Source organism: Festucalex cinctus, chromosome 5 (assembly GCF_051991245.1).
Source record: "Festucalex cinctus isolate MCC-2025b chromosome 5, RoL_Fcin_1.0, whole genome shotgun sequence".
NCBI lineage: Eukaryota > Metazoa > Chordata > Actinopteri > Syngnathiformes > Syngnathidae > Festucalex > Festucalex cinctus.
This window is the reverse complement of record NC_135415.1, coordinates 31,717,685-31,731,262: the sequence shown is the minus strand read 5'-3', so window position 1 is coordinate 31,731,262 and position 13,578 is coordinate 31,717,685. Positions and strand designations below refer to the sequence as shown.

At 43.6% G+C, this 13,578-nt stretch overlaps 1 protein-coding gene across 4 annotated transcripts in view; it reads right to left on the bottom strand.

Moving 5' to 3' along the window:
• Positions 1-693: 693 nt before the first annotated feature.
• Positions 694-13,578, bottom strand: part of ssh1a (slingshot protein phosphatase 1a) — a 17,081-nt gene continuing 4,196 nt past the window's right edge. For 2 of the 4 annotated variants that reach the window (XM_077521484.1, XM_077521485.1), the window contains 13 exons: positions 10,767-10,867; positions 8,899-8,963; positions 8,027-8,148; positions 7,805-7,873; positions 7,646-7,711; positions 7,317-7,511; positions 7,152-7,245; positions 6,778-6,906; positions 6,626-6,672; positions 6,387-6,533; positions 5,191-5,391; positions 4,421-5,126; positions 694-2,966 (listed from right to left, as the gene is read on the bottom strand). In XM_077521484.1, the coding sequence (XP_077377610.1) occupies positions 1,935-2,966; positions 4,421-5,126; positions 5,191-5,391; positions 6,387-6,533; positions 6,626-6,672; positions 6,778-6,906; positions 7,152-7,245; positions 7,317-7,511; positions 7,646-7,711; positions 7,805-7,873; positions 8,027-8,148; positions 8,899-8,963; positions 10,767-10,867 (2,974 nt within the window). In that variant the 3' untranslated portion in view covers positions 694-1,934. Of the gene's footprint in view, positions 2,967-4,420; positions 5,127-5,190; positions 5,392-6,386; positions 6,534-6,625; positions 6,673-6,777; positions 6,907-7,151; positions 7,246-7,316; positions 7,512-7,645; positions 7,712-7,804; positions 7,874-8,026; positions 8,152-8,898; positions 8,964-10,766; positions 10,868-13,578 lie in introns of all 4 variants that reach the window. The other 2 variants (XM_077521488.1, XM_077521487.1) reach the window with 2 other exon arrangements.

Here is a 13,578-nt window from a genome sequence, read left to right as displayed (position 1 = left end):
TATTTAAAAAAGCTCACAATATTATAAAAAAACCCCCAAAAAAACGGGTGCTGCACAATGGAAATCAACCTGACTTTTTGAACAGATGTGTTGTTGCATTTAAATATCGTGAACATGACGGCGACAATATCACGATATGGTGCTTATGGTTACATCCCTATTATTATTCGGTAGAAAGTCGTTGAGGGCAGCAGAGCAACAAGAGCGTGTAACTGAAGTCATTCATTGATGTCATGAAAGCCAAACGTTATCTAACCTGGAATGTCCGTCAAAGTCAAGCCACTGGCCAGATATGAATTCAAGTTGATGGCGATTTTCCCGTTGAGCAAAAGCTTCAAGCACGCGTGTGCTGAATCGTGTCAAATAAAGAATCTTTCTTGGTCGCTCGCACTTCGACACCGCTGAAGGCTGATGTACGTTTATGTGTTGATGTTTAGGCGTATTTTTGGGGGGATCATCAACATGGCCGTTTCCAGCTGCGAGTTTCCGTCCCCAGTCAAAATAGCGATGAAAATGCTGCTCATTGAAAAGTTGCGATTTGATTGTTTTGATTTCAAATGTAATTTGACTAAGACGTTTGTTTTCACCCCATAAAGGAAGCGATGCGTTGCAGAAATATTGGGAATTCCCGGATGTTCGGAATTGTCCATTAACATTCCTAATCATAACACACACATGTAATTGACACATTGAAAAAAAAAAGAAAAAAAAAGTTTATTTTCATATTCGACACATACAGTACATTATTTAACATAAAAAGTGCAATATGCATTCAAACTACAGCAATGTACAGTACAAAAGTTACTGCATACTGAATATATATATATATATAAAAAAAAACATGGTTACAAAAATGATGTAACCTATTGTGATCGTAGTTTTAAAAATATGGATATGAGCATAAAAGCCAGACAGCAATAAGCCCAACAAATCCCTCAAGTTTTTTTTTCCATTTCTCCCAAATGTGCAAAATGATGTGACAGCATTTAAATACTTGATGATTCTATTGTACAGCTTTAATTTGATGAGACAGCCATAGAGCTTTGGTTTTTTTCACATTTCAAAATGACTAATGTTGGCAATCTTCTTTTTCATTTTCATAGCTTGTCAAAAATGTTCATACAACTATGGCCAAAGAAAAACCATTTCTGATATGAAATCCTTGATTTGTATTTTGACAGATTTCAAGCACGGAGCGTGACTGCTTTCCCAATCAGGCGGTTTAACATGACCTTGACGTTCTTTTGGAGGACAGCTTGTTGTGTGCCATCATACAGACGCTTTCAAAAGCAGTGCAAAGGAACAACACACTCAGAAATGCCATCCATCCGTCTTCTTCCGCTTTTCCGAGGTCGGGTCGCGGCTTTAGGAGGGAAACCCAGACTTCCCTCTCCCCAGCTCACAAATGAAGACCGTGAAAAGCCACACTGTCTCTCTCGCCCCATTTTTCAGTTCAACCAATCACTCATTCATGCTCATGCTCATCAATTTCATCACTTTCTCTCAACTTGAGCAAGAAACGGCTCTCCACGAATTCAACATGGAGGCCGATGGCATCTAAAACAAAAACAGTGTCGTAAACAATTCTGAACACTTTCACAACAACGCTTTATGACAGGAACAAAAAGGAAAACAAACAAACAATACGATCAAATTGATGAAAAATGCAGCTGGATCCATTTTTGTCAGTACATACGTCCTGGGGCTGTGAATTGAAGGTTGTTATAAATCCTGTAATCCTTCTGCCTAAAACCGGGTGCCTCTCTGGTCTCAAACATAAGGCACTTGTTTATCCCAACCAAGTCTGAGGTCAACTGATGGCTTCTCTCGTCAGATACAGCAATATGACAAACAATGTGGCAAATAAGTGAATGCTCTGTGTAGATTCTTTTGGTTTTTGTTTGTTTCCACAATCTGTACAAGCCTCGACAGCGCTACGTGGTGAGAAACGAGGCGGATGCGGCGTGACCCCCACCACCCGCCGGAGCTTGCTCCTTGCAGGCTCGGGATTGAGCGAGGGCGGCGGGCGACTCCCGCTCGGCGCCGCGAGCCGGCTCCGGGGACAGCGAGAGAAGCAGCAGCGTTCCGGCGTCCGAAGAGCAGGCGGAGCGCAGGTCCTCCGACGACAGGTCCAGGCCGTCCAACTTGGCCAGCGAGTTGGAGCGTTTGAGCCGGGACGAGACGGTGAGGCCGGCCAGGCGCACCCGCGTCTCGATCTCCTGCGCCCGCTGGCGCACCAGGCCGGGCTTTCCTCTCACGCTGCGCAGGCTGTCGCTGCTGGAGCTGCGCGTCAGCGCGGCGCCGTGCGGCGAGCAGGCGGGCGAGAGCACCGCCGCCCCCAGCGAGGCTTCGTTGGCGAGGGGGACGACCAGGGGCTCCGCCCCTCCTTGGCACGGTGCGGACGGCAACTCTTGCCGCTCCTCCTCCTCGGGCACGTGACACGCGTGCAGAGGCTTCGGCGAACGCGGGCTCTCTCGGGCCAAACCGGAAAGTCTCTCCAGTCTCTCCGCGTGGCGCCGCACCACCCCCGACCTCTGCGGCTCCACCGAGGTCTCCCGCCGCCGGGTCAGGTGGCAGGCGAGGGCGGGCGTCTCCTCGCGCAAGTCCGTCGCCAGCGGCTCCGGCAGAAGCTGGCAAGGGCCGACCGCCGGCCGGTTGTCGCGCCGCGCGCTTCCGCGCGACATGTCGCCGCAGTCCCGCACCCCGCCGCCGACGCGACGGGAGTCGGCCGGCTGCCGCGGTACGCCGGGGAGCGCCGCGGGGGCAAAGGAAGCGCCGTCGGACGGAGACGCGGCTGAACGCTGGAGGTCTTTCGAAGAGAGCGGGAATGGAGCACTTGGGATGTCGGGACGACTGAGCTTAAGGCAAGAATCTGAAAGAGAGCTCGGAGAAATGTCCTTCCGCTCGGAAGTCAAATCCCTCCACGAAAAGAAAGACACATCAGCTGCAAGAGTGGAAGCTTTTCCCTAAAAAGAAACAAAAAGTGACAAATGGATGCACAACGTATTGCAAATAGAATGCAATCATTTCATGAAAATGCCATCAAATGTGCACGTCATTCAATCAGAAATGTATTCAAGGCATACTTGACTCATTGAGCAGTAAAAAGTGAATATTTTCTCCAGAATTCATTTGAAAACTTTTTTTTTTTTTTTTTTTTCCCACGCACAGTCCATGAATACCTTTCAAACACATTTTTCCACTTGCTGTCGACTTAAGATGACATCACCTGTGCTTAGGACATCGGTAACGGCCAATCATGGCTCACCTGTTTGATTGGTCGTCTCAGTACAGGTGATGTCATCTTCAGTTGACAGCAAAATGAACAATGATTTTTTTTAAAGCTATTAATTGTTCATGAAAAATAATGAGGTTATCACATTAATAATAGACAAAATATGATCTTTTTACTGTCTCAATGAGTCAAGTATCACTTTAAAAACCCAATCATGTAATAATTTAACCAAAAATGTAATAAAAAAAATCCTGACAATATATATATATATATATATATATGTTCATTTTCAGTGCCAAGTTGTCCATTTTGTATTTTGTGACTCTAATACGGTTATATGAATTCACAGCAAAAATTGGAGTGTTAAAATGTTGGTGTTAAAAGTGAAAGAGTTAATTTCAACAACCAAAGTGTGTTTTTAAGTGTCTGACTTTGATGGAGGCGGTACGGGGGGGGGGGGGGGGGGGGGGGGAAATCAACTTTGATGGAGGTCGGTCTCGTGTTAATTAAACCAGCACTGCAGGATTCATCAAAGTAAACTCCGCCCACTTGATTAGAACTACTTTGCCGCAAAGACTTCTGGATTACGAATATATGAGGCAATAATGTAAAAGGTACAGCTGATTATTAGTATTTTTGATCAATCACATCTTAGAATTCTGACTAATTCCAATTAATTGCTGAATTAAATGCACTTTTTTCTGCCCGCCAAGTTTGAAGAGCACCTGTTGTGTTATAACTCTTTCGACATTTAATATTGAGGACGTCCTCAACATTTTTTGATCCACTGCACATGTTCATCCTCCTGTTTTTCAAATCAGTTAATTTACTTGCAAAATTTAAAATGGAAAAATAAATACCCCAATAAATAAATAAATAGACTGAATGTCGTACACATGAAATGCTTCACTTTCATGCATTCTGTTTATTGCTCAAACACAATCTGTGCTACTTTTAACATCCGCTGTCAAGCTAAAGGATAATCTGGGCTAAAAGAGTGTAATTGATCTGCGTTAATACATGATTAATGTGATCATTTGTTTGTTTAGCGTGAAAATGTCTGTGAAAATGTTAAAGTATCAGTCAGGATTTTTTGGAATACATGATTGGTGAAATGCTGACATTTTTGAGTGCCTTTTCAGGAATGACGTCATACGTTGTTGGGTGCCTACAATACAAACTCACATTGAAGTTCTGGTGAGAGGTAAAGCGGTTGTTGTTGTTGTTGGAATTTTCATTCAAGGTTGCCAGGTCCATGCCGTTGCTGTCGGCGTCTCCTTCCACCTCGACGTCCTGCGTTTCCTCCGCCCCTCCGCCGCCATCCCCGCCCCCTCCGTCATCCGGCTGCATCAGGACCTCCATGTCCGCCTCCTCCTTTTGCACATCTTCGTCATCCTCTTCCTCCACCGTGCTAAACTCCAGTCGCAGTCGCAGCTCCTCCAACGGCTCCGGCCCCCGGTTGCAGGTCCGGGCGGCGGCGCCCTCGGCCGTCGAGCCGAAAGGGGGCGGCCCCAGGCCCTCCCGCCCATCAAAGGCCTCGTCGTCCAGCAGGGCGTCTCGCTCCACGTCCTCAATTTCAATGAAGACTTTCTCCATGCCGAGAAGCGGCGGCCCGCGCACGGGCGTCGAGGGCTCGCTGTCGAGCGCCGAGTCGGACAGCCTCCGGAAATAATAGTTGTTGTAGGCGGGGTCGATCTCCAGGGCGACTTTCCGGCAAGGCGAGGGGCATGCGGCGCCTCCGCCCGGCAGCGCGTCTTGGCAGCGGGGAGACATGGCCGGCTCCGGCGTCAGGTGGTCTCCCTCTTCCTCAGCGCCGCACTGCGCCTGCTGGCCCTCGGTCGTCATCTCGCAGTCTGCGTCGGGATGCCACAGCTTGTTGTGACGCTGTTTGCTGAATGCGGATGCAAACGGAGGAGTCAGTCAAGTCCGCTCAAGAGACGAACGTGCACGTTTACCTTGCGTCCAGGATGCCCTCATACTCTGCCAGCTGTCTCATGAAACTCGGGTTCGGCCGCGTGATGCTCCTTTTTTCCTTGACAAAGTTGTACGCCTTCTCCAGCGACCAGCCGTACTCTTTCATGGCGTACGCGATGACGGTGGAGGCGGATCGGCTGACACCCATTTTACAGTGAACAAGACACTTGGAGTAGTTCTTCCTGGAGAGGGGATAGGTGCAAGACATGAGATGACTTTTGTTTTGTTTTTAATTGACATGAATAATTACTTGGCATATTTGGCTTTTTGTGACGTTTCAGGAGCAACCAAAAATGCAATATAACCTTTGATCTTCTCCACGTCCAACTATTCACTTTCTCAGTTTCACAACTTGCTGCTCTCGAACAAGCAGCTTCATGGCAATAGTCACAACAGGTGTTTTTCATCATGCTGTTCACTATTTATCAGTATTATTTAGCAAGTGAAGGCTTCATGAGGTCCTTTTGAGAGGGAAGTGGTTATACAGAAGTATCCTCAGCAGGTTGCACCAGACATACAGACACTGGAAGAGGAACAAAAAGGCATCCAAGTGGACGCTCTGGGAAATTTATTGGTCAATTCATAAATCTGCAATTTTAACATTCCTCTCCTTGCTCATTGTGAAATTTCACAAAAAAGCTGTAGATATCCACAGAAAACGACCACTAACGCTTCACCTTTTGGTCACATGACCAAACTCAGAAAACAGGTGAGCCGTGATTGGTTGTTACCTGAGCCATTCAACAGCAAATGACCAAAAGGGGGCAGCCATTTTGCAACTTGCTGGCGACTGAAAACGACGACAGTTGCTCAGGGAAATGTAACCACCAATCATGGCTGTTTTCTGAGTTTTTTTTTTTTTTTTTTTTTTTTTATATGACATTCACAAGCTGAGGTGACGATGATGTCATTTTTAGTCAACGGCAAGTGGCAAAATGGCTGCCCCCTGAGTTGGATAAAAACGGGTGCATTTTGTTGCCTAATCCATATTCCACCAACACAATATTAATCAGAATGTCGTGTTTATGGACCAGTCGGAGCACATACAACATAATGTATTATTGTCAAGACAAGTTTCGGGTTGACTTCCCTTATTGACGTTAATAGCTAATCAGCCAATCCCACAGAAGCAAGCAATGCATGTCGGACGAGCCGATTCCATAGCCGGATGACTCACTTTGCTTTAACGATGAAGTTGTACGTGTCGTTCCAGTGAGCCAGCAGGTCGGTGGCCTCTTCGTCGTACACGCGTATGTTGTGATAACTGAATGTGCCTGGAAAAAAGTTGTCTATCTCCCTGGTAACGTTGAGGATAAAGCCCACCCTGAGGAAAGGAGATCAAGGTCGGTCTTTCTTGCTCACATCGCAATGTCAATGTTTTGCATGAGTGTGTTGTTATCAAACGAAATCAATCACCCCGTCTCTTGCAGTTCTTCCAAATTTGATGCATTCCATTCAGAGCCCTCCAAAGAAAGAATAAATATATCGGTGAGGTGAAGTATATTATTATTATTATTATTATGATGATCCTTTCAGCGTGTTCGGCGATCCAGTATAAGCTGTCCTACCAGGTAGACATGGTCAAAGATGAGTGTGGCTTTGTCCATCTGGCCCAAAATCAACAGCATCTCATTGTCGATGAACTCTTTGAATTCTTTCAGGTTGCAGCTCATGTGCTGCTCCAACTCAGTACGGATCTAAAAAACATTAACGCAACGGCAAGATGTCTTTTCATTTTGAAATTTGTGTACTGCAGTGAGTGAGCTGAAGAAAGTTTTTAAGAACATTTTTTGAAACAAAAAACGAGAACATATTTGTAAAAATGGGAATGCACTGTTACAGCAACAAATAGGAAAGTGAACACTAATAGTGTCAAATGATAAATATAGCCACGAGTATGCAAGTAAACAACAACAACAACAACAACGGAACCTGTTTTTACCTGTTTGCACGTGACGTTCTCAAGATCCTGGCATGTCATGATGCTTCGGAGTTTGGCTCTGATAAGGCACTCTGTCCTCTCTCTCTCTGAAGGCCTGTCAAGAGATTTTTATTGACGCTTGCAAAAACCAAAGTTCCGATTTTTCGCTCATTTGCGATGACTGACTTGTCGACAAACATAGTCGGCGAGTCTGGACGCGTTGATTCCAAGTCCTTCATGGTGTTCCATTCATTGATGCAACTCTGTTCTGAAGCGATGCAGCTTTCGTAGTAACCCATCCAAGTGAGCGCCATCCCGCCAGGGAAATAGTTGTATCTGCGGGACAACTCGCAAGCCTTGTGGAGCACCTGGAGAGCTGACCTGGTTTGAAATCAAGACATCCGTTTTCCAGCAGGTGGCGCACTGCTGCAGGCGCTCAGCCAAAAAGCATTTCTGATGCAGATTGGCTTGCCATTTGTTGTGCTGCAGGTCGCCGCAGAGGATTGATTACTCACCACATGGCCTGCACCGACACAGGTTTGAAGACGTGCGTCCGTCCTGCCGTATTCACAGTAAAGCCCCTGAGGGGAAAATCAAAGCGATGCCGGAGTGTGAGAACGCCGACGTCTGCGGCGTCGATATGAACGGAAATATTATTGTGGCACTTCGCTCACCCATCTCCATCCAGATGGATTTTACTGTCACTCCACAGAGGCAGCACCATGCCAATCGAACAGCTTTTGCTGGCAGGAATTTGAAAGCATTATTTCCTTTCGGACCATCAAATGAGCATATACGTGAAATGCAAACGAAAGCGCCACTCCAAGTAGCAATGATCCTCCTGCCACACACGTGGGTGTTATTCATAGTAGCACATTCGACAGCTGTCTCCTCACCAGTCTTTGTTGGTAAAGTCGATGCCCAGTAGGATGTTCTCTTCCGTGTCCTGCCGTCCGCTGGTGTACACAACTACCATGTATCGCACACGATCTAACCACGCGCTCTCCAGCCGCACGGCCTACTCAGGGACACACAATTTACATTCATTTCAAAGTTATGTTACACTTTGATTCATGCTCGTGCTGAAAAAGCTTTATGTTACCGCGACTATTTGTAGTTCTGCCACACCAAATTATATGCAATCTCTCCCTTTTATTGTTTGTATGTAGGTAATAGGCAGTCGAACCAGTACGTGTTTGTTTCATGCTTCCAAGCTACCTACTAACTAACGCACAGCACGGAACATTTGGTCCAAACCTTGCCGTTCAAACCTGCTCGCACAACGGATAATTACAAACAACAAGTCGAGTATCTTTAGCACACATTTCAACATGCTTCACTTTGATCACATTTTGTTATGTTACGTTCTTCCAAAACTGATGACGTGAAGCTGCCTCGTCTTAAATTCAAAAGAAGATACCTGAAAATGGTTATGCACCAACACGCCGCATCCAATTTGATCAAAGTGTATTGTAAGAGGTACTGCCAAGCTTGGGGAATTCTTTTCAAAAGTATCCGAGGCTGTGATTGCCACCAAACATGCATCCACAAAACATTGATCGAAAGCTGCCAATACATATTATGCACGTGTGATGTCGTAGTCTTTTATTGTTAATAAATTGTCATTAGTCATTATGGGGTGCTGTGTGTAACATTTTGTGTAAAACAATTATTTATTCAATTTTGGAAAATGCCGCAACATAAACAATAAGAGTAAAAAGTGAAGTGCTGTGAATACGTTGTGGATGCACTAAATGTTGTTTCTTACCAGTTTGATGCGGTCCTCTGAGCGAAGAATGTTTATCATCACCTGGAGGTGTTGAGGTAAGTCCCCTGTTAAAGATGAAAATGACAGTGATACAATTTCCTATACTTCTATTAATATTGCCAGCAGATGTTTTCATTCCTGAATTGGTTTCCCGCTTTAAGAAGAATAGACGCACAGTACAGGTTTTTTTTTTCCCAATGTACAAAATTTTCCTCCACCTAATTTGCTCCAGCCTAAAAGACTGATATCGCTCAACACGGCGCTCCAGCGGAGTTGATTGAGCTCGGCAGAAATGAAATACATTTAACTGCAGATGCAGTCCTGCGCCATTATGGAGGCGCTATATCAACCGAAAAGACCTGAGGCAACAACTCCTGAAGAAACATAGTCCGGATGGTATCACCTCTGCCTCAGTTTGAGCCAGGAAAAACCCTGCAGTAAGTCATTCGCATTGTTCCCTCCCTCCTTATGACACCGGATTGGAACTTCTGCATTGGCAAACAATCCGTCAGTGCAGCAGGACCAACTGCACTTGACGGGAGGCCAACATTGTTTCAATGTGTTAGCAAGCAAACTGTCAGCTCGACAGCTGTTAATTATAACGCACGACGGTTTGGTCACGTACGCTGTAACGTAATGTCATCTCTAGCCTCAGGTCTTGACAAAAATCCTGATGAAAATATGAATTATGATAGCTGGCTCAACAAAATACTGTATAGAAAATTCATGGATAGCTAAATAGAGTGTGTCAAAGTTTGCTATTCATTTATCACTTCTCTACTGAAAAACATGAATTTATACTGAAACCGTGAGTACACTGATGAAATATGACAAAAACATAACACTTTATGACCATGTCTGTTTTGGATAAACTCAAGTAGATGAGACAGTTATGCGTGAGTGAATTTATGACCCGAGTTCACATTAACTCTGGGCCAGCCAAGTTGGCATGGCGCCTGTTCAATAAGTGTCAACAAGTCCCAATCCAAAACAGAAGCAGAACAATTCAAGAATGAGGTATTCCACTTTGTTTCTAGGAAAGGTTTCGACAAGCTGAATGGGTGCAAGTTGGCACGCAGGGTGGACAAACCTGCAACCATCATCAACTGATAACTAGGGCTGTCTAAGATAAAGCGTTCATAGATGAATTAATCACAGAAAAATAGTTGCATTCATCACGTATTAACGCATATTAATCGCACTATTTTCTTTTGGACCGTGCTTGAGGCTTGAACGTAAGCGCGGATGGTTACGTCGAAGGCTGCGCAGGTCAGTGATGAGGTCAATGCACAACATTTCCCACGCCTGTTGTTCCAAGATGACTCCAGTTGGTGTGCTCGCTGGTAAATTTCGCTTTCAAAAAAAAATAAAACACCCCGACGGGACTTGAGATAAAACAAAAGTCATTTACATTTAATTAATTAATAATTGCTGATTTGCACCCAATCAATATGATGCTGTTCCGTTTTGAGCAATACACGCATGCATGCAATTGCGTACATGCATTTAATCAATGTTTGCAAACGACATTCAGATAATAAAATGCGTGCATATCAAAATATTACAGTATTTTGTATTTTATATTACGTGAATACGCATGTAATTTAGCTGATTAATCGTGATTAATCAAAATTAAAGTGTGATGAATCAATTTTCATCGTTTGACAGCACTACTGATAGCGCAACTGAATTCATGATAATAATTATGCAACGTACTGTAAATATTTAAAAACCTCGTCTCTTCAGCCACAAAACGGCAACGACAGTGTTAGGGAGTTAAGATTCCACTTCCTCATTAGACAAAAGTGAACAGCTTGTTAGGTTTTTCTGTTTGGGGAAACCGACTCAAATTGCAGTGCGGTTCTCACCTGCGTGTTTGTGGTGAGGTTGCACTTTTTGGCCCTGCTGAGCGCTCCCTTGCTGTAGGAAGAGCGCAGCACCCTTCACCATAAAGAAGCTCTCACTCAGGCTGGAAAACACAAATGAGGCGGTTGACATCAGGACGTCGTCTTTGCTATTTCAAACAGGAATGAGCAATTTTGAAAACTGAATTCACCTTTTTATATACACACATTCTTACTGGGCTTCTCGAGGAAATGAATTCAGTCAAACAATCCAAAATGATTTTTGCTGGTTTTTGCTCGTGGATAACGACATTTCTAATTTGGGTGTTGAGTTTTAAAGGTTTTGAAAATCTGATGAATAAAAACAAATACACTTTTAAGTTTCAAAAATGTGCCACGTCTGTAAAGTAGAACTTTTTTGCCTGGCTAAGTTATTAAAACTGTCTACAAATTCAAGCTTCTTTTTTTTTTTAAACCTGAAAATTCAAGCAGATTCAAAAGATGAAAAAGCATTAAAAAATATAAAAAAAAAAAAAAAGGCCAATCAGTCCAGTTAATGGCACGTAAAAAATAAATAAATAAAAAAGATCATAATTTATAGATGTTTACAGCTGAGTGAAGACTACGGCAGTCCTGTTTCTGTGTTCTCTCTTAACTTTGACTCAATGCAGTCCAACCCCGAGTGGCATTACAGTTCCAAGTTTCATTAGAGCCAACGAAGTGCAATTAACTTGTTCACGCCTGCCTATAAAAAACAAGCGTTTTTCAGGTTTGGCTTAAGAGATGTCAAAAAGATGACATCAGTGAATTCAAAAATTGCAAAGCGATTCCTCCAGGCTGACTTCAGTCATTCCATTTCTTTGAAAATCAACGTGAGCGCATTCATCCTTGGACTTGGCAGGCGGATGGCGCCTGCCTTCTTTGCACGCAAGCTATGACTTCATTAGGAAAGTTAGAAACTGTAGAACAACAGGTACATACTGTAATTCAGGTCAAAGAGAAGGAAAAGTTTTCCCTAAACACTGTTGAAACCTCAATGTAAAAACCGCTTTGAATGAAAAGCCACCGACAGGCTTGAGTGGCGCTCGTAACTGTACGACGTGATCGGGTTCAAATAAATCCATGTTGAACTCCAGAGGACGGTTTAGATGCTTTACTTAGAAAAGGAAATATCTGATCTGACGTAATTTGACGCAACAGTCAACAGAATATAATCGTAGCCTCACTAGCCGCCATCCCAGTGAGCAACACCGGCGAAAAGGTAGAAATCAAGTAAAAGTCATGCCTGCCCTGAGCCAATGACCAGAAATAATATTCAGTGCCCTAATACACCCCTACTCCCAAAACTCAAAGTCAATGACTATATCAGGGTTTTTCCTGGCTCAAATTGAGGCAGCAGACTATGATGGGTGACGACCGATACCAGTACAATACCAGTCTTATTTGAAGCTATCGGTACTCACGGTGGTGACCGATACCATTAGCGGCCGTTTAACGATTAGGGACAGGAAATTAGAAATTAAATGAATACAAAGTTGCCATTAACCTCATGCATTTTTTTTAAGGAAAAATAATATATTGGGATTTATAGGTGGGAAATTTGAGTGGTATCGGTATTTTATATCAGTAGCAGTAAGTCGTAGAGTGCGTATTGGTCAGGAAAAAAGTGGTATTGAACATCTCTAATCCTGACCATGCACCGTGACGTGCATGTATTCTGTAAATTCAACAGACTAGATTTCAGTTTTTACAGGCAACATATAATAAATTCCATGTTTCAATAATAAGTACAATAGTTCCAATAAGACTATTACTATGTTAAATAATTCATTTATTATCAGTCACTTAAGCTGGAGGTGGTGAGCAAATAAGGTGCAGGTGGCCACCTCTTAATTTTGTAGACAGGAAAAACCCTGCTCTCGCTTGTAGGCTTTGAGAAGGCATATTGCGCCATTGCTACGAAAAAGGGCAATATGCAATTACTGTACTGCCGCTATCTTCAACGAAATATCAAACAAAAAATGCAGGCTATTACTACAGGAACTAAACATTCCTAAACAAATATTATCCTCCATAACTCACTGATCGGTGTTTATAATTGTTCCATTACGTCTAATGTCAGCACAAACAAAATAAATAAAGTATAAATAAGAACATTTGACACAAATAGGTTTCTGTACAGTAGTGAATATTGTCTAAAGATTCAGAAGAGCAGGCCAGCACCAAATTTTACACAAACAATGGATTTCCTTTTGTGAGCCTCACAATACATTCGTCCCCTCCGCCCTCAGCACCATAGGGGAGAAAAAAAAAAAAAAAAAAGTTCCAAAGAAACAAAGCATGTGGGTTGACCCTTTTCAAAGGAGAGCTTTTGTCCCTCTGTGATGGATTTCGTTTGAGTTTGTTGGATGTGTGAAATTTCCAAGTGTGGTGGGGATCGGGCTCCACTGGATAAATATGAGGCTGAAAAAAGCTTAGCAGATGCTTGCTGCTCAGTATGGTGGACAAATTCCGGCTGCTCATTTCAACAGCAAACTCAACACAAAAAGGGCACAGGACTTAGATCAGGATAGCTAAGGCTCATCCACAATCACTCATTCAAATAACCCAGTGCAGTGTGTCAAACAAAACATCCTGTGTGACTTCTCTTGATTGTTTAATTGGCTGTAAGCTCACCTCCTTGTAAATATGCACCATTATTTTCATCCCTTATTTATTCCGTCTTAAAAGTAGCTAAGTTACGCAGTGACAGAAGTTAGTTCAATGATGAATTATTCAGTTGCAGGTCGAGACAGACGTGACATTGTGTTAACAACAAATTCAACGTGAAGGCATG